The 21,448-nt window shown below is 42.3% G+C and overlaps 1 protein-coding gene across 1 annotated transcript in view; it reads right to left on the minus strand.

The window, feature by feature from the left end:
• Nucleotides 1-20,037, minus strand: part of AIDA (axin interactor, dorsalization associated) — a 36,894-nt gene extending 16,857 nt beyond the window's left edge. Inside the window, exons 1-4 of the mRNA XM_029935687.1 lie at nt 19,748-20,037; nt 11,940-12,009; nt 4,406-4,459; nt 3,959-4,013 (exon numbers count right to left, since the gene is read on the minus strand). Of these exons, the coding sequence (XP_029791547.1) occupies nt 3,959-4,013; nt 4,406-4,459; nt 11,940-12,009; nt 19,748-19,857 (289 nt within the window). The 5' untranslated portion in view covers nt 19,858-20,037. The remainder of the gene's footprint in view (nt 1-3,958; nt 4,014-4,405; nt 4,460-11,939; nt 12,010-19,747) is intronic.
• Between the last annotated feature and the right edge of the window lie 1,411 nt (nt 20,038-21,448).

Raw genomic sequence — 21,448 nt, forward strand, 5'->3', positions numbered from 1 at the left:
AAAAAAATCAATAAAGAAGTTGAAAATGATATCAGTTCTTAGAAGTATCTTGTGTCTGTATTATAATACAAGTACTTTCTTCTCTTAGGTACACCACGGCTTTGAAAAAGAAATGTTTATTAGATATTTAATTTGTATGAGTAATCTTCTAAGAAAAATAACAAATCTTTTCTCATTTTCTGTAACTGTAGGATAGGTTTCTATATTCACCAATTATGGAATAACAGAGATTCTAACATCTTTTTAAAATAGGCTCTACTTAAACTTTACATGGGCTTTTTCTTCCACCCACACTAGTGCTGGGGTTTTAGGAAGATGTGGAGAAGAGACGCAGTTTACAGTTGCCCGGAAGGTGCTATCGTGCGCATGGGGTCCACCGTGGCTGGCATCTGGCGGTGCACCTGTGCCGGGAGATATTCGGCGCTCCTAGCCCATGGTCACATAGCCTGGCCCGCCACCCTCCACAAGGTCACACTCCGATGATGACAGACATTAAAACGTGTTTGACGCAGTTATCAAAACATGTTCTGCTTCTGTGCCTAATCCGTTTCATTTTTCTGGGGTGCTACCTCCTCCTCTGAAAGGTTGTTTTAGGTTACAGAAGTGTCCATGAAGACATTCAACCCCATTCAACTAAAAAATGTGCCAAGTTAAGAGGCGCCCGGGGGCTCAGTCAGGTAAGTGTCCGACTTTGGCTCAGGTCATGATCTCGCCACTCATGGGTTTGAGCCCTGCATCGGGGGTTGAGCTGACAGCTCAGAGCCTGGAGCCTGCTTCAGATTCTGTGTGCCTCTCTCTCTTTCTGCCCTTCTCTTATGTGTATAAATGTTTACAAAAAAAAAACATGCCAAGTTTTTATGATATGCAGAGCACTGAGCTGGGCTCTGTGGGGAAAATACAAAGATTATTCACAATCTCTGTGAAGGGAGAAATGAATTTAAGTGAGAAGAATACAGGGCAGACTACAATAATGGATAATAAAAAATGCTCCTAATAAAAGACAGAAGGTAGAAGCGCCTGGGCAGCTCAGTTGGTGAAGCATCGACTCTCCATTTTAGCTCAGGTCATGATCTCATGGTTTTGTGGGTTCGCACCCCGTGTTGGGCTCTGTGCTGACAACACGGAGCCTGTGTGGGATTCTCTTTCTCTCTGACCCTTCCCTGCTCACACTGTCTGTGTCCCTCTCAAAATAAATATATAAACTGATTAAAACAAAAAAGGCAGGAGGTAGAGTTTAATTAGGAAGAAAAAGCTTTCAGAGAAAGGTGAGATTAATCTGCAACTCTGAAAGATCAATCAATGGAAGGACTTTACAGGGTGGCAGCAAGGGGGGGTGCCAGATGGGTTTCAGTAACTAGTAGTAAATTACCAAGGACTAACATAAGAAAACGTAATAAATAGAACGTTCAAGATCTTAGTTGTAGTATGAATTTCAGATAAGACTATCAAGAGATTTCTTTTAAAATCTTAAAGCAAAAACACAGTAGCAGAATAAACCAAGTTACATGTATTAATTTTTCTTTCCTTCTGGCCCTAGAAGATGCAGAAGCTAGCTTGACTCAATCTGGAATATACCCAAATACCAATTTGTAGAAAACGTTTCATTCTGACCAACTAACTACCTCATAACTAGTGCCTCACTTTGATAAACGCAAAATTACAGAGCCTTTCCTGAGATATAACATATACATTTACATTCCTTGAAGAGGCAACAGCAAATTAAAGTCACCTAAATTAAGTACCAGGAAGGGAGAAATCTAAATGCACTATATAAATTCAAAGTATAACGAAATAAATCCCAATAGAACTATCTTAGCTTGCCATTCCCATCCCTAAACTTAAAAAAAAAAAAATAAAAAGCAAACAGAACAACAAAAGCAAGAAATAGAAGATTAATGCAAATTTTAGTCCAACCTTCTATGAATACAGGGGTCAACAATCTCCAGGAGCTTGAACTGGGAAACCATGATGTTTAGGATTGATGGCAATATTGCACCATGATAGATATTAACAACTCAATACAGTGGAAGGGACATAGGCTTTGGGGTCACTTAGAAACCTTGTCAAAACCCAGTTCTCACATTTGCAAACTGTAAGGTCATGAGCAAGTGTCAGGAAAACACAGCTGAGTGGACTTATTTGAATGTTAGGTCTATAGCTGATACTCTAAAAAACGGTAACTATTAATACCAATGAAAGATCCTATAGGGCAACAGGAGAAATCTGTAAGATTCTAAAATTTTATTTGGAAACAAACTGAAAAGCAAACAAAAACTAATGGAAAACAGAGACTAAATAGAAAGTCAAAATCCTAATAATTTTTATCATTAAAAAATTGATTATCATCTTGAGAACCATTACATAACACAGACATCCTAACTGCAGTTGTAATTTTTTTATATGTTTATATTCTGTTGGGGGGGGTGGAGGAGAGAAAAGAACACAAAGAAAGGGACAGAGAGGGACAGAGAGGGACAGAGCGGGAGACAGAGAATCTGAAGCAGGCTCCACACAGCACAGAGCCTGATGCAGGGCTCAAACCTGTGAACCAGTGATCATGACCTGAGCTTAAGTCGGACGCCCACCTGACTGAGCCACCCAAGCGCCCCCATTGCAATCTTTTTAAAAAGCTATCGATGTGCTTTTCTTAAAATAATCTAACATATAACAATATATGGTACAACTACATTTATGCAAAATGTCCAGAACATGCAAATTCACAAACACTGAAAGTGGATTAATGGTTGTCTAGGACCGGGAATCAAGGAGCGGGGGAAACAGGTGTGTGCTAACGGGGACAGGGTTTCTTTCTGGGGGGACGGAAATGTCCTAAAGCGGACTGTGGTGATATTCGATAACTGTGTCTTTGCCTGTATTACAAACATGTCCTCTAAGTGAACATCCATTTGAACCAGTAAGAAAACCTTATATGCCACATCCTAATGACCAAAACAGTTCAAGCACCTGCTTGCTTCAAAAAAGCGTTCAAGAAGGGAACGGAAAATGGGAACCAGGAAATACTTTGCAGAGCTCGGCACACAGCCCGACCGATTTCAGTGTGGTTTTCAATGACAGGCTGTGTAAACGGGCCTCGATGGCGCCAGGAAACTCTACCATCAGCGCTTACCAAGTACTTACAGTCACGGAAGTGGTTAAAACACAGGCTAAAACATACGGATGAGGTGCGACCATGAATCAAATCACTGTTTATGTTCTATAACGGTGACCAGAGTAACAGGTCCTGTAACACTTAGGGTTAATCCTCAATATAACCCTGAGTTATATACAATCATTTTGTAGACGTGTAAACTGAAGAGAGATCACGTATCTTGTCCTCGACATCAAAGTATTCTATGCCACAGCAGTAATATATCCAACAAAGGAATATACTTATTTTCACACCATTTGGCCATATGCTTTAGGTTCTTTTAAAAATGCTTTTTAAACCGGATTTTGTTATAAGTGAGATGTATCAACAAGTAAGTCTTTAAAAATAGGAGTTAACTCCCTTTCTTTCTCTGTGATAAAATCCATCTGAATGGAGGTGGTTAGCATTTAAGGTAAAATGTTATTTAACAACTACAGTTCCACTAATAACTTATGTTAAACATTTCTATAACATTATAGGGCTTATAAAAGCACAAAAGAACCACCTAGGACTAGATACTAACAGAAATGAATAAGCATCTATGCTAAATAATCCCTACTTTTAATTTTTATTTTTTAGAGAGACAGCGAGAATGAACGAGCGGGGGAGAGAGAAAGAGAGAGAATCTCAAGCAGACTCCACACTGAACGTGCAGCTCCATTTTGTGACCCTGGATCATGACCTGGGACAAAATCTGGAGTCAGATGCTCAGCTGAGCCAGACACCCTGATGCTAAATCATCTCAGTATCTGTAACAGAGAAAATATTCTTCTAGAGCAGTCACCCCCACAAATATAAAGTAAAACTTACTTGGTTCTAGCTTCTTCAGGTCCTCCAGTTTAAATTCTTCTTGAGACTGTGTGGACTGAATTTAAAACATGCATATTACATCTTTTTATTACGAAGATTTTACTACACCATACGTTTTTTAAGTGGCAAGAACTAAATATGCAAAAAGTAGCTAAAATAAATGAATCCATTCCTTGTTTCCTAGTAGAAAATGAAAAGTCCCAGGCATGTTTTTGTTTGTTTTTATATTTTGGAACATTCAGGCTAATAATTGCAAAAAGTGGAAGTTGTATCTTTCCCCTACAATTTATTAAATATGAACTGAATCTTTTAATAGGAGTTTAGCCCATGAATTCCTATTATTATAAATCCTTTCTGAGACAATACTCCTTTTAGATTTAATGCTTAATGTTCATTAGAACGGTTCAGAATAATTTTCTTACATTAGAAAAAAACCCCGCTGTTTACCTGTAAAGCTGCACTTCGTAATTCCAAGCATGTTGCGATTTTGCCTATAGTTTTCTGTAGGAAAAAGAAAAAAGCCATAAATACCAAATACACTGTAACTGTTGTTGTCAAAATCATGGAGTTAATTTTTGTTGGTAAATAATCTTTAATTTTTTTAAGGTTCAATTCTATTTCTTTCTAGCGTCTTGCAGATTTTAGAGAAGAAAAACAGGAGGCAAAGGGCCAGGATAAGAGAGAGAAGGGGAATATCTATTCTCTCCAGACCTAACTGTACTCTGACCAATTGAAAATCCAGTTTGCTTTGAGGACGGTTTCAGATTTAGGCAATGAAAAGAATTCCAACTTCTTCCCTCCCCAGCTTTGCTTTCTTTTCTTGTCTATTAAGCCTAAAAGTCATGAAAAGATTTAAAACTAAGAATACCTGAAAGTTAGCAAAATGGTATCATTTCATTTGACTTAAGTCCAATCTTGACTCGTCTAATATATAGATAACACGGAGCAAAATCAATACTTGGGATGCATGGCGGCTAAATCTGTATTCAGGTCTGTTTTAGATGAGCTATACGATGGGTATAAATGATAGGGTATAGTCCTTGCTTTTAATAAACTCAAAATCTATTATGTGAGAGGAGTTACTACAAAATCACTGTAATATTAAGAAGAGACACTTAATTTTTATACCCGCAGCAAAGCCATTACACATGTTCTGAAGAAAGAATGCAAGAATCTGTGTTAGAAATCAAACCCTCGTGACCTGGGAAGGTTTTTAAAACTGAAGAGCTGAGAAAATTGTCACAATGAAGTTGTCTAAAGTCTCCAACGGAAAGCAGAGGGATATGGGTGTGTGTCCTGAGGGGGCATGCAGGGGTGTGGGGGGCGTCATTCAGAAGAGGACCTTCAATGGCCCATGAGGAATCTGTTATTACTTTAGCAGTAAATTACACAGAAGTTTTTGAACAGAAGAATGACGATCAGATCTGCCTTTTTAAGAAGACCGTGATGAGTACAGTCCCCGTAGGCCGGGCCAGAAAAGGGAAAAGACTCCAGGTAAGAGCAGTCGGGTCACCTCAGTTGTCCAGGTAAACGGTCCTCAGAACGAGAACGTGAATGACTAGGGTGAAGAGGACAATGAGGAGACCCATGGAAGAAACATCTACAAGAGCAGACAGCTGAATTATGCCCATCAACATTTTTAAGTCCTTCCAAAGATAGGCATTTCTTATGTTTTTATTAGGAATAAATCCAGACCCTGAACATCAAGTATTTACATACAATAAGTGCACTGCCTTCAGAATGAAACACTGTTGGGGGAAAAATATGTTTTTTCTACGTGTACTGATCACTTGCAAAAGGTTAGCAAATTGGATTTTGTGGTTTTCTCATTGGTCACTTTCTTTATAAGATAAATGAGGAGCAAAGAGGTGTAATGAGTACTGTGCTGGCCCCTGGCACTGAGGCCGGGGGGCACTACACGATGATCTTCTCAACAGTAACGAGCTGGTGGAGTGGCTCGAACCACACTACTAGGCAGGACAGGACCCCTGGCCAAGGAACAAGGAACACTACTGAACTGTCTCCACAATCTTCAAAACTTCCTTTTAATCCCCCTATCTTGGGGCGCCCGGGTGGCTCAGTCCCTTAAACATCCAACATCAGCTCAGGTCACCATCTCAGGGTTGGTGAGTTGAAGCCCCATACTGGGTTCTGTGCTAACAGCTCAGAGCCTGGAGGTTGCTTCAGGTTCATGTCTCCCCTCTCTCTGCTCCTTCCCCATTCACACTGTCTTTCTTTCTCAAAAATAAATAAGGGGGCGCCTGGGTGGCTCAGTTGGTTAAGCATCAGCTTTGGCTCAGGTCATGATCTCACGGTTCGTGGGTTTGAGCCCCGTATCCGGCTCTGTGCAGACTGCTAGCTCAGAGCCTGCTTCAGAGTCTGTGTCTCCCTCTCTCTGACCCTCCCCTGCTTGTGCTGTCTCTCTGTTTCTCAAAAAAAAAAAAAAAAAAAATCCCAGTATCTCAGTTTAGAAAATACCCAATTTTATTCTGAAATTTTACATTTAAAGTAAATATAATAACTGCAAAAGGACTCAAGATAACTCATAGATTTATTTATTCTCTCAAATAGCTATTGCATACGAACCAGCAATAGTCATTTCTATATAAAATATAATATCCCCAAAGAAGTGTTCAAATATACCATTCAACTCTGACAAAGCTAGTAGGTGATTAAAAAAAAAAAACCACATACATATACATATAAAAACAAGAAAATAAGATAGTAATGGCTAACAGCTATTGAATACTCAGGCCCTAAGTGATTTACCAGCATTGATTCATGTAATCCTTACACTAACCCCAAGTGAGGTACAATCATTTGATAAACGTGTAAACTGAAGAGAGATCAAGTAACTTACCCTGGACATCAAAGTATTCTATGCATACTGCACTAATATGGCCAACAAAGCAATATAGTTCTTTTCATACCATTTGGCCATATGCTTTAGGTTCTTTTAAAAATGCTTTTTAAAAAGGATTTTGCTGTGAGATGTATCGATTGTCTTTAAAAATAGTTACTCCCTTTCTTTCTCTACTATAAAATCCATCTGAATGGAGGCAGTTAACATTTAAGGTAAAATGCCATTTGACAACTACGCTACCACTAATAACTTATTTTAAATTTAAACATTTCTTCAAGTTAAGCAGAAGCAGCGGCTTTGTTACAGAACTTACTGAACTATGGCAAAATACCAACAAGCATTATTCATAACTACTTTAAGGGACCACACCCAGCATCAGTATTAAAAAGGGAGCAAAACACTATCATTTTCGGCTGCAGCAGAAACTTCTAAACCATGTAGCATTTATTGATGTCAAAATCAAGAGCTTGCTACTGTAACTGCTTCACCTTTCTTAGAAACCAAAGGTTAGGAAGAATGATTAAGGTCACTTGTGTCTGAGCAGAAGTACTATTAACTAATGTACGTTAAGACTAAGCACTGAAGGTAAATGAAGACTAATTTTAGATTTAAATTATTAGCACCTCATTCAAATTAACCGCTCATGCCTAATATGGCATAGCAATGGAAAGTGTTCTCATTTTCAGAATACTGGCTATTTTATTTGGTCATTGGTAGGGAAATTAATAAGTCTAAAAGAGCAGTTAAGGAAAAGATGGACTAAAAATAGACAAAGAGCTACATTTCAATTTTGCGAAAACAATTTATATAAGGAAGACAAAGTGTACAAAATGCACATAATGTAACACAGTCTCAATCCAGACACAGTTTTGTTTGTTTTTTTTTTTAATTTAAACAGCCAGTCATTTACTCTCTAGCTGGGGGGGAGGGGGGGTGGCGGCAAGGATGGGAGGTAGTGGGGGGAGAGGAGGGGAGGTGGGGAGAGAACCAGGAAAGCAGGAAGTCAGTGGAAAGGGGGAACCTATAAAATATAAAACAAGCGTATAGTGCTGGAATTCTCATTACCACCAAATTTGCTTCAAAACAGGGAAAAACTTTCTAAGCATCATGAGACAGGATGTTCTCTTCTGTCCAGAAACTTACACGAGAACATCTACTACACAAAGTAGGGAATTTGATGGAATGAAAGCTTTTGGCAGCTACTCTTTGGCCACTATACTGTTATTATAATGACGAAACTACTGAGAATTGAAATGAAAGCTAAGTCAACTAATCACGAAGGAGGATCAAATAAGAATCACAAACCATCTTATTTTCCACCAGAAATCTTTGAGAATACTGTAATAGCAAATCCATAGGAAGATTTTTTTTTAAAAATCGTCAATTAATAACATTTAGAGGGATCAGTGGTTGTGCTTTAGAGTTCAGATTTAAAATAAATATTTTGGGGCTCCTGGGTGGCTCAGTCAGTGAAGCGTCCAATGTAAGCTCAGGTCATGATCTCACGGTTTGCATGTTTGAGTCCTGCATCGGAGCCTGCTTCGGATTGTGTTCCCTTCTCTCTCTGCCCCTTCTGTACTCATTCTCTCTCTTAAATAAATAAACTTAAAAGAAATAAAATACTGTGAAGATATCTTCTCAAAAATTAGGATTTCTCAGGGCACCTGGGTAGTTCAGTTGGTTAAGCGTGCGACTTCAGCTCAGATCATGATCCCATGGTCTAGTCCGTGGGTTCAAGCCCCACGTCGGGCTCTGTGCTGACAGCTCAGAGCCTGGAGCCTGCTTCCGATTCTGTCTGTCTCTGTCTCTCTGTCTCTCTCTCTCTCTCCCCCTCTCTGTCTCTTCCCTATTTGCTCTCTCTCAAAAAAAAATATTAAAATTTTTTTAAATTAGGATTTTTCTCTGATCTTAATTATATATGAATAAATATCAATAACCTAAGATCCAACACAGCATTTATTCATCAAATATTTTTCAAAGCTTATTGTGAGTGACAGTAGAAAGCTTCATAAAGAAACGCTGCTTTTTAAAAAAAAATCTTTCAATGTCCAGGGTTAGCATAATTCAAAGATTTGTCACTGCTACAAAAACATTGAGAACAGTAAAAGCATAAATGATAGAATTCAAAATAGAAAACACGAAGAACAGTTTTGCTTAGAATAATGTAAGATATATATTCTGCATTTTTCTCTTTTGAGGCAAACACAATAGAGTTTCTTCTCCTTTGGTGTAAGTGCCAGGAATGGCATTCAATTCATTTTGCAGCCGTAACGGTTTCAAAATCTCCTGTAAGTAACGTGTTCTTCGGAACACTAGACCCAACGAAGTGTTCTATTGAAGGGAGGAAGCGGCCGTCCAAAAGCAAACAAACTTAAGAAACACTGCATTACCCAAAGCCTTTAGAAATTCAACACACACATTAGATATTAAAAGCCCCGACAAGTCTGTTCAAATAACAGGTATTAATTTCTTAGAGCCAGTGTTCCCCAGATCACGTCTGGAAAATCTTGGTTTCCTAATCATTAACTTGGAGCTTCTAACTCTTTCCTTTTGTGGCAAAGACAAGACGGCACACTGTCACTGTGAGGGCTTTGGTGCGCTGCGAATGTTTTACCCGTAGTTTTAAAGAAAATTACGTCTGTAAATGCACACGACTTGCCTGAAGTTCCTAATGCAGCACAGAGTGATCAAATGCACACGACTTGCCTGAAGTTCCTAATGCAGCACAGAGTGATCTGGGGGTCCTTCTCCAAGCCCCAGGACCAGGGGGGCTGGCCCAGGCTCTCCCTGGAGTCACTACACAAATGCCTCGTGGGCAGGTATTATAAATAACAAATACCTCAGAGATCAGGCCTCCAGAAAAGGAGGTGAGGAAACTTCAAAGGCAGAAATCATCAGAAGATTTAGGGATATCTTTTAAGATCATTTATGGTTATTTAATCCCTCTTTCATACTTAAGGAAACTAAGGCCCAGGGACAGGGCTGGGATTCAAGACCAAAGTCTTTGGACTCAAGGCCTCAGGCTTTTCCTCAAGGTCGCGCTGCCTCCCAGGCCTTACAGAGCACATCTGTGGGTCTGCGTAAACTGAAAAAGACAGCATTGGGGGCTAAGGAACAGCTAGAAATTAAAGCTTCAGCCTAAAGAAAATTAAGAAGAAGTTTATTTTGGGGCGCCTGGGTGGCTCAGTTGGTTAAGTGTCCGACTTCAGCTCGGGTCATGATCTCCAGGTTTGTGAATTCAAGCCTGGAGCCTGCTTCAGAGTCTGTGTCTCTGCCTCTCTCTGCCCCTCCCCTGCTCATCTCTGTCTGTCTCTCAATAATAAAAAAAAAATTTTTTTAAAGAAAAAGTTTATTTTTTCTCATTAGTCTAATCACTGTTGTATATAACAAAGCTCATTTCTTGATGGCATTTAAAATTTTCTTTGCTTTCCTTTAGGTCAACTCACTTTATGTCTGAGGTTACGCTGCTAACAGGGTCTCTATCTAAGCAACAGGTGTTGGAGACCAAGTACGTGAGTAATCAAGGTAAACAGGTGGTTAAGGCGTAGGAATCATTAAACTTCCAAAAACTTCCCTCAGCTTTCATTTGTGCCCCTATTCGTAACACGCTTGGTCGGCTAATAATTTACACACTCAGACATTCGAGAGTCTGTTTTGTCTCTAATTTCGTGATACCAGTTAATCACTTCCTAACCATTCCTAGAGTTCGCAAACCTCAAGGAGGCGGTAAAGCGTATACATCGCCTTTGTTCCTCTCCTCAAGCAGACCCATCGTTTCCTCTGTGGTAATTATTCTGCTGGACTCAAATCCTCAAGTTCCTTCCTCTACTGTGCACATTAACAACCATAAAGGAAAAAAGAAAAACCACATCTGTAAAGTGTAGTACTGCGTTCCTTTTTAAGTAAATAAAAAAGCACCTTAGATAATATAACTCCTAAATATTTAAAAAATGCAAATACATGAACTTGTGTAAGACACATAGTTAAGCCTCATCTTTGGGATTTTTTCCCATTCCAACTCCTATAAACAAGAGTCAAATGAAAGCACGCACAAGGACGAAGATACATTTGTTCAGGCTTACTTAGAACACACGCGAAATTCACACCCACTCCTTGCACAAAAAAAAGGATTAATAAAAACAAATTAAGTCACTGTAGTTTTTACAACATCTTTTCTTAAGATGGGAGGAAAAAACCGACACAGTAGTTTTCTTCATTATCCACAAGATTAAAATTTTATTTTAACACTAGGTACTCTGAGCCAGGAAAAAACGGGATTGTTTCTTCCCTTCTAATTTTTTTTTAATGTTTATTTTTGAGAAAGAGAGAGAGAGAGCACGAGCAGGGGAGGGGCAGAGAGAGAGAGAGACACAGAATCAGAAGCAGGCTCCAGGCTGAGCTGTCAGCACTGAGCCTGACTCGAGGCTCGAACCTTCGAACTGTGAGATCATGACCTGAGCAAGCAGAAGTTGGCCTCTCATCCAACTGAGCCACCCAGGCGCCCCTCTTCTCACTCTTTTAAAGTTAAAGCAAAGCTTCTTAAAGTATCCTGTTTTTTATAATGGAACAATCCAGGGAATCAACTCTACATATTACAATTTTAATTCAAAAAGAAAGAGAAGCATTGATACATTTTGCAGCCTTATGCAGTTATTTGGCTGATGGATTGATTTGTAAGCCAAGTTCTTGACTTGAACTAATTTTTTTCAGTGGCAGCCTTTGGGGGAGGCTTTTTTTTTTTGGCTTTGTGTTTGTTTTGAGAGGAGGGAAGAAGGAGTTAAGAAAATTCAGAGTTAATTAAGTATTGAAGTTGGATGTAATAACTCACAATCAAAATTCAGTCCCTGGAATCTACCCCTTTCGCAACCAGAGGGCAGCCCATCTCCACTAAAACTAAAATCTGAAGGGCTGAGTGGAGAAATTCATCAAGTGAGAAAGTCACAACGTAGTAAATCAAGGTTATCTCTCAGTGATCACTTCATGTTCCCCAAAGCATAATCAGGGTCATTCTTTGTGTTTAAGTATAACAGTTTCTTTTGTTTGTTTGGCTTAATGGATTTGAAAGACAGAATCCTTTCCATTTGGAATCTGATATATAGAGAGATTATTTTATAGTACCTTTTGTTCTTCTGTGAATTCAGAATTATTGTGTTGAGCTTGGGCCTCTTTTTGTAGATGTCTTGCTAATCTGTAAGAAAAATAAATATTCTTTAGAATTGAAGGAAAGCAAACTATCTCAAGTGCAGCAAGGTGAAATAATTTAAATCTTTTAAAAAACAGACAATGGGGGGCCCTGGGTGGCTCAGTCGGTTAAGCCCGACTTCAGCTCAGGTCATGATTCCATGGTTCTTGAGTTCAAACCCTGTGTCAAGGTCTGTGCTGACAGCTCAGAGCCTGGAGCCTGCTGCGGATTCTGTGTCTCCCTCTCTCTGCCCCTCCCCAGCTCACACACACGCACACACTCTCTCACTCAAAAGCAAATAAACATTAAAAATAACTTTAAAAAAATAAAAGACAATGGGGGCACTTGGGTGACTTGGTTAAGCATCTGACTTCTGCTCAGGTCTTGACCTCGTGGTTTGTGAGTTTGAGCCCAGTCGGGCTCTCTGCTCTCAGCAAAGAGCCAGCTTCAGATTCTGTCCCTCTCTGTCTCTCTGCACCTACCTGTCCCCCCTTGTGCTGTCTCTTAAAATAAATACACTTTTAAAAGTTTTTAAAAAACAGACAATGAAATACAATAATATTTTGCTGTGTTTTCAAAGTATAAACCTACACTGGCTTTAGAATCAAACTATATACACAATGACAATGATAATGAGATACAATATTTTTTCTATCATTTCTCTGGGACAAATCTCAGCTCTAGGCAATAAAAACCGAATCTTAGGGCTGGGAAGAATCTCAAATGGCATCTAACCCAGCTTTCTTCAGTGGTATGCATGAATTTCTTCTATAACTAGCCAGTTAGCAGTTAGGTCTAGATTTTGCTTACACACTTGAAGGGAGCACCAATAACAGTACCAACCAGAGACACTCCATTAGTCTCCCATTAATTTGCTGAGAAGGTGAGTCCAAGTAACAGCCATGACAAAATAAGCGCTGTCTATTAAATTATACTTTTCCAAACAGTTTTTCATGAAAAAGAAAACCCTCCACCAATCAGACATGAATATCATCGTTTGCCCAATTATCATTCTTAAAAATAGCAGGTGAGCCAAGGACGGATCTGTGTTACTAGTCCAAATTCAACAGCAAGGATCCGAAGCTCTTTCTGAGACCACAAAAGCTGAATGACTGACTCTTACAACTATACAATAAAAAAGACAAATAGCTCAATTTAAAAATGGGAAAAGGATTTGGACATTTTCCCAAAAAAGGGTATAAAACTGGTCAATAAGCAAACAGATTATCATGTCGTTAGTCATCAGGGAAATACAAATCAAAAGCACCAGGGGGTACCGCCTCACAGCCACTAGGATGGGTATAGTTTCTAAAAAGAGAAAAAAAAATGCTGTTGGCAAGGATTTGGAAAATTTGGAACCTTCATGCAGTGCTGGTAGGAATGTAAAATGATGCAGTCACTGTGGAAAACAGTTTGGCAGTTCCTCAAAAGTTAAACAGAGAGTTGCCATACATAACCCAGCAATTTCAAAATTCTAGGTATAGTCCAAGAACTGAAAACATGCTCACACAAAAAGACTTTACAGGAATGTTCACAGCGGCAACATGATGCACGACAGCCCAAACTGGAAACACCCAAAATGTCCATCAACTGCAGAATGGGTGAACAAAATGTGGTGCATCCATTCAGTGAAATGGGATTTGGCCGCTAAGAGGAATCGGCACTGATACACACTACGGCATGAACCTCAAAAACATCATGTGAAATGAAAGGTGCTAGATGCAAAAAAAAATCACACATTTACACAAAATATCCAGAATGGATAAATCCAGAGACAGAAAGCAGGTCTGTGGTTGCCAGCGGGCTGGGAGTGACTGACATCAGAAACGGGGTTTAAAATATTCAGAAATGAGACGGTGGTGATGGCTGCTAAGCACTGTGAATATTCTAGAACCACCAAACTGGATTTTACAGTGGGAAATTTTATGTGATATTTATCTCAATTTTTAAAAATGTGGGTGAGGGAGATGACTCCAAAGAATCGAAAGGATTCTTTGGTGAAACATTTTGTCACTGGCAAAAGATATTAAAACTATAATTCTCAAGCATACTATACTATTCTGGCGGGGGGGCGGAGTGAGGGGTGGAATCAGGAATGCAAAGGGTAGCAAGTGTTAGATTTCCTATCCAAACTGCAAAAGACAGTTCACTGAATTCCAAAAAAAGTCTTAGATGAGAGTTTTATTCTATGCAATCACGCATGTCCTTAAAGACCCGGTGTAAAGTTCATTCTATCTGATGGCCTCTATCCATTCTATGAAAGGTATGCGTCTTCCTTATAATGTATGACACTCCTACATAAAATTAGTGACATTTGGCATGAATCACTCCACTATTTTAATCAAACTTGTTTCCATCCATTTATTTATTTTACCTCAAAGGTGAAAACCCCATATTTTCCTATGATGTCATTCATAGACTCACTCTTTGTGGATTCTATCCAAGAGAAAGTACACATAGAAATAGGTATTGCCATTATCCTTGTCCCGCAAACTTAGTTTCTAACTCTTGCTGGACCACTCCTTATATGAAGTTCTCTTTTAGGACTCATAGTCTCTATTTAACAATGTCAAATATGCATCCCCAAACTCGGGGAAGTTCTAGCGTGGCACAGTTTCTTTATCTGAATAGTTCTCACATAATACGCTAATAGTGATTGTTAACCTAAGCAAGGTCATTGTCAGAAGAAGGGATGCAGGCTCTAAACTCCTGCTCAACTGTTAATAGTCAGTGAACAAAGATGTTAAATTCAAACAGAATCCTGCTTTTAAGAATTAGGCAACAGAATGGGAGGAAATACTTGTAAATCACGTATCTGATAAAGGACCTATATTCAGAATATATAAAGAACCCTTATAAACTCAATAGGTAGGGGTGCTCAGTCAGTTGAGCATCTGACTTGATTTTGGCTCAGGTCGTGACCTCATAGATCACGAAAGGCAAACTAAAAAGTACACTACATGCCTACTAGAACGGCTATGATAGAAAAGACAGGCAGCAACAAGTGCCATCGATGTGGAGAAACGGTAACTGACACACCGCTGGTAGAAACGTAAAACTGCACAGCCGGTCTGCACTACATGGCAGTGCCCTTCATAAAGGACACTTCTATCACCCAGAAGTTCCACTCCTTGGTACCGACCCAAAAGGAATGAAAATATATGTGCGCACGAAGACTTACCTGTGAGTGTTCACAACAGCATTACTGATAATAGAAAGTAGGAAGAACTCGAATGCCCTGTAACTAGTGAATGGATACACAAAGGTGGTAGATCCAGACAATGTTTTACTGCTTTTCGGCAATAGAAAGGAACAAAGTACTGCTCTACGCCACACTTTTGATGAACTTCAAAATTATGCCAAATGAAAGAAGCCATGTACCAAAGACCACACTTTATATGATTCTGTTTACATGAAATGTCCAGAAAAGACAAATCTTTACAGACAGACTGTAGGAGAGAGGTTGGAGCAGGAATATGGAATGATTGCTAATGGACAGAAAGGATCTTTGTCGGGTGATGGAAATGATATGACATTTAATTGTAGTGATGGTTGTACAACTTGGTATCAATTTACTAAAAATTCACTGGACTGTAGATGTAAAATGGATGAATTTCATGGTATAAATGTTATACTATTTTTAAAAACTTTTTTAAAGACCTGGACAAAAAATTTTCTAAATCCATAAATGATCGCACTATTTGAAGACAAAGTAAAGTGTGATTTTGTCCACTGAGGGAAAACCCACATGCTTTAGATAGGATGAGCAGCCAAAAGAGTGGAGATTCTATTAGGAAAGGTGAGAAACTTCTCAAATATGCTTCTGTCCAGAATAATCTCATCTTACAAGGATGCCTATAAGTAAAAAACAAACAAAAAAACCCCACTGTTCTCAGAGGGAATTTAAAATATCAACACATGATCAAGCGACTGAAGGAAATCCCGACAATCCATGACAGACACGAGTGCTTCTCCAACTATCTGTAGCGAAAGACTAGTTTCTCTCCTCGTTCTGTCCTAAGCTAACACTTTAATAAAAACTATCATGAAGATGTCAAATTGCTATAGTTTCTAAATCCTTTTTAAAAATTTTTTAAAGTTTATTTACTTTTGAGACAGAGACAGAGAGAGTGAGTGGGGGAGGGGCAGACAGAGAGGGAGAGAATGGATCCCAATCAGGCTCCTTACTGGCAGCATGGAGGCCGATGTGGGGCTCAAACTCACAAACCATGAGATCATGACCCGAGCCAAACCAAGAGTCAGACGCTTAAACTCCTCAAGTTTCTAAATCTTACATCTCAATTCCTTGATCTCCTTACCGCAGACCAGCACCCACCTGCAGACCCACTTTGGGTAGCACTGACGTAAGGCATGGTAGACAGGATGAACAGCAGGTGTTGCTCAGTCTTCAAACTCATTCATTCAACAAGTATTTATTGGGCAACACGTGCTAGATAGACAAACACCTCAGCGTTGATCCTGGGAAATAATCTGATTCTCAGCACCAGAGTGCATACCATTCTACCGTAAGTTAGGGGCCACTGTATCCTCAGACTGCTGAGAGAGCTGGCCTGCTTCACGGAATTGCTTTTAAATGACCATGTATTATTTTGGCTAGCAATTCTAGTTTTGACATAATTCGTGTAAATCTCCCAACAATGCTTTAATATCAACTTGGTGCTCCACAGCATAGTCCTGAATCCATTCGTTAAAAGAACACTGCCAGAGTCCAGCTCCAGCAGGTCCAGGGCTCCCTGAAGGGTGAAGACACAGGTCAGCATCTGATGGTGGGAGGCCTTGCAAGCCTGCCTTACTTCAGAAATGGCTCCTAGCAGAATACAAGAGAGGATATCCAAATAGACAATTATTTAATAATAGCCTAGCATCACTAGGACAATAAATATACAGTAGAGAATAAGAAAACCCCTCTAACTCTGCCTTCCCAGGGTTTATATTCAGGAGGGGAGAGAGACAGTAAACCAAATGAATATGTAAAATACAGTGTTATTTTAGACGGTGATACATACTCTGGAAAAACATTAAATGGGTAAACAGGGGCCGGGGGCGGTCAGGATGTGGGAGACTAAGGTAGTAGAGAGTGTGGGGATGGGTAACAGGCTTTCCAATGAGAAACAGGGTAGCCAGACAGAGCCTGAGAAGATAACATCTGAACAAAGACCTGGAGGAGGTGGCCAAGCGCCCCAAGCAGATAATGAAGGAAGAATGTTCCAGAAAAAGTACAAAAGCCCGAAGGCAAAGCATGCTCCTGGAAACAGCAAGCAGTATGCAGTGGCACATACTCTTTTCAAACTTCTGTAATAGCAAGACCCAGTTACTCTAAAATCTTCCATCAGACTCTCCGTGCTTTGAGGGTGGGAATCACATCGTATTCATCTTTGTTTTCCTAGCTCTCACTTGCTGAGTGATGAGATTGTTTAAGTTATTGTATTCTCACACTGTGAGGGTCCAGACATATTTATTCCCTCCCTAATTTCCCTGCTCCCACAAATGTCGCAGTGTTACCACGACTGTCAAGTCCTGGCTGCCTACCGAATTAGACCTGATCTTAGCCAAAAGGCTGAGAAGCGGTCCAACCGAATTAGAAAAACGCCAATCATCCTAGACTCTTCCTCCTGCACTCTCAATATGCTGTCCGCCCTTTTTTTTTAACATGACTTAGTGACCCCCAAATGGTCTCCTTCTCTGCGGCCTTTCCTCTCAGACAGATAACTGAAATAAAAAAGACAATCTGCCTTCACTTTTGAATATACAAATTTTAAATTCAACCTCTTTTTCTATGTAGCCTGTATGTTTACAGGATTTAAGGGAATCCTTACTTCTCCCATTTGACACTGGCAGTATGCGTCACTTGAGAACTACTCTGAACCATTAAGTTCAAAGGTCAGTATTGAGGCCCAACAATAGATTTCCATGTGGCTATTACTCTCATTGAGATGTTTCTAGAAATTCCAGCTAAACAGCTTGCATACTCGATTTTCCTTTGTGATTTCAATTGGACATGGTATTCTTCACTTTCCATTGTGAAGTCTGCTGCTGGGTCCCGCCACATCACAAGTGAAGGCAGCTTTACATTTCAGGGCGTGCAATTTCCGTTAACAGGCAGACTGAGCGCCCGCAGGTGCTGGCTAACTGGCTACGGTACAGTAAGGTATGTGCTCTGGCAATCCAGTTCATTACAGGAGGCCTCTTAAATAAAGTGTCATAAACAGTACGTAGTACAACAGTTGGGATTTAGTAAAAAAACAAAAACAAAAACAAACCCCGAAAAACCAAAAAACCCACTAAAAACAAAAAACCAGATTTCAGTGGTATGGTTTTATGGCCCTCCCCTCCTTAATCTGTTTAAACTGAATTTCAGTTTCCCGGTTTTGTAAAACGAGAGTAATGTTCTTACTAAGTAGTTGCAAGAGCAAGTGAAGTCAAGTGCAGATGCAAAACAAATGCCCGTGTTGGGGATACCGGGCTGTACGGCCCAAAGCAGGTTGTTTTCAGGGCTTTTTGAAACTACAAGTCCGTACCATGGGGGGGAAAACATCTGCACATTTAAGTTATCTTCATGGTCAGGTAAAAACAAGTAACTGTTGTGGAGAGAGGAAAAAGAATTTAAAGCTTCTTTCCAGAAGAAAGGGGGGGGGTGGATTTTACTCACACATGGTTTCATCCTCGGTAAACCTCAAACAATAACTTGCTTATGGCCAAGGAGTAATTTAATGGCAACGGTTTGCAAACAATACCATTTTGGCAGGCAGGTCTTATTTTCAGTAAAAGGTGCAAGATATAAGCAAGATTTCATATAGCCGTAAATCTTCTCTTTTAGTTAAAAAAAAAAACCCTAAGTTTTTGGGGGGAATCAGAAAGGGAAAGAAATCGTACTTCGGGTCAAAGATCAAAGACACTGGTCCTCACAAAGTACCCAGCGGCTAGACATTAGACGCAGGACAGGAGGAGGGGCCCAAAGAGGGAGCGGCGGCTCCCGTGCGGGGTCTAGTGACTCGGTTTGCTCTCTTCTGCTCACATCCTGCGCGGACTCCACCCAAGGCGACCGAGCGAGGGGGTGGGTGGGACTCACACAGCCCAGCAAATAACAGCCCCAGAAACCGAAACGGAATCGAGGTGAATTGGGAAAACACGACTCCCCAGAAGGAGGGGTGGAGAAGGGGCGCGAGAGGGGACCCTTCCCGTGGCCGGGGAGGCACCCCCGTCCTCGCTGCTTCCCGGGGGCACCCTCTCCCCTCAATCGCCGCCAGCTCCCTCCTCCGGTCCTACACATGGGAGGAGGAAGGCGCTGCACAGAGCAAGGCCACACATCCCCGGAACGTGGGCGGAGAACACACAAGTCTCCCCGAGCGATTCTAAAAGAGAAATCGAGGGGCAGCAACCTGGGAGAGGCGGGGGAGAGGAGGAAAGGAAACCGAAGCGGAGCGGGGGACGGGAACTCAAAGACGTAGCCTGCTAGGGCGGGCGCCCCAGGAAAAGAGGGGCTACCTGTTGAATGGAACCGGCCCCGCGGCGGCGGAGGGCTTGAGGGGCGAGCAAGCCCAGCGAGCCGACCGCCGGCTCCGGGGCAGCCCGCCGGGGCCAGTGTGATCCCGGCTCCAGTGCCGGCGGGGCCCCACCCTGGGACGCCTTGGCTGCAGATACAGAGATAAGGGACACCGACGGAAGAAAGGGGGAGGCGGCCGACTGGAGCCGGACTGGCCCGCTCTGGCGGTTAGTCACTCACATCTGATACTCGTCTATCGCCTCCACCAGCTGGCCCCAAGAGTCGAAGTCGGCGCCTCTCCTCAAACTGGCGCCCCAGCGCTGCAGCAGACTCCGGGTCACCTCCGACATGGCCGGTGCCCACCCCGTCCCCTCCCGCCCCTACCCCAGAGAGGCCGGGCTCTAGGGCGCCATCCTCCCCGGACCTGGCCCCGACATTAACAGGGCCAGATGGAACCGCTACGGCCACCACCGCCACCCGCCGAGGAGCCGCCCAAGCCCATTTGCCGCCACAGCCAAACTTTGCGGCTCCGAAGCGGCCGCCCCGCCGACGCTCCGCCCCCGAAGCCCCGCCCCGCGTTAGGTTGAGGCCGCCCCGCTCCCCTGAGGGCCGCCATCGCTACTGAGGCCTTCTTCCTCGGCGTGGGAGGCCCGGCAGCCTCCTCTCACCCTCTCGGGAGAAGGGAAACTGAGGCTCACGAGGAAAGACTGAGGAAGAGCAGCTAGGACAGTGCTAAGGAACGGGGCGTTCTGAAGGGGCCACGACACGCGGCGCCTCCGCCCCTAAGCGGCGAGCACTGCCGCCTCGGTAGCTGTCATGGCGGCCAGGGCCACGTGACTCCGGCTCTGCGCAGGCCTGGTTTGCGCGGCTCCGGTTCGGCAGCCCCGGCTCTCCGCCTCCCTCCCTGTCTCGTTTACGGACTCGGACATTGCCTTTCTCCCATCAGGAGGACTGCTGCACCGACTCCCGGCAAATCCAGTAAGTTTGTCAAGAGAATGGGCGTTTCCGAGTAACACCCCCTACCCCTGGCGTGCCCGGGAGTCCCAAGCGATAGGGTCACCTCCCCGCGCTTTACACTCATTTTACAGTCTCTATAGATTCCCGGATAGGAGTCCAAAATAGTCTTCAAATGCCTTGAAAGAAACGAAAGAAAGAATATGAATTTGATTCCGTGAATCAATCGTATTAAAGGACAGATATGCCGAATCTCTGCCTGCGTCTCCACTGGCAACCAGGGACCTTACAAACTAAAGGGGCGCTTGTTCAGCCGTGGTCCGCCCGCCCCTCCGGGGTGGAGAGCATCGGCTTTCCGCAAAAATGCCTGTTCGGATGAGGGGTTCGGAGGGTTGGCGCCTGCGCAAGGCCGCCGCGCGCCGCCTCCGCGGGACGGGCTGGGGAGGAAGAGGCTGGATGGTAAACAGGAAGTGGGCGCTCAGAGCTCGGGGTGGGGGCGGCGCTCAGGTAGGTTTCTCTGGGGGCCCGGGGCTTCGCGACTGGGAGATCCCTTTCAGTGATCCGAGGCGGAGGAGGTGGCAGCGTTAAGCCGACAGTTATGCTGGTGGCTCTGAGGGCACCGTTGCACCTGCGGGTGGGTGTGTCGCTGTGCTAGCCACTTTCTGGGTTCCTGAAAACAGGAATGGCAGGTCTCCGAGGGGGCAAGAAGGGGCCTGGCCCAGAATACAGTACTCACCCTCTTCGTTCCTCACGTAAAAAGACACAGAACTGCAGACATTTTCATCTAAGGCCGCCTGAAAAAAGTATTAGTAGACAATTTGCTGTCACAAAGTCAAGTGTATAGTGTGCCATTGCTTTGAGTCATAAGTGAACTTGCTCACTTTTTCATTGCGCATACAATGCATTGAATAACTGGTGGTATCGTGAATAGGTAAATATTTTGAGGTGTTCAAGTAGTTACTTCATATTCTGTGCAGCGCACGGAAA

Source organism: Suricata suricatta, chromosome 3 (assembly GCF_006229205.1).
Source record: "Suricata suricatta isolate VVHF042 chromosome 3, meerkat_22Aug2017_6uvM2_HiC, whole genome shotgun sequence".
Classification (NCBI taxonomy): domain Eukaryota; kingdom Metazoa; phylum Chordata; class Mammalia; order Carnivora; family Herpestidae; genus Suricata; species Suricata suricatta.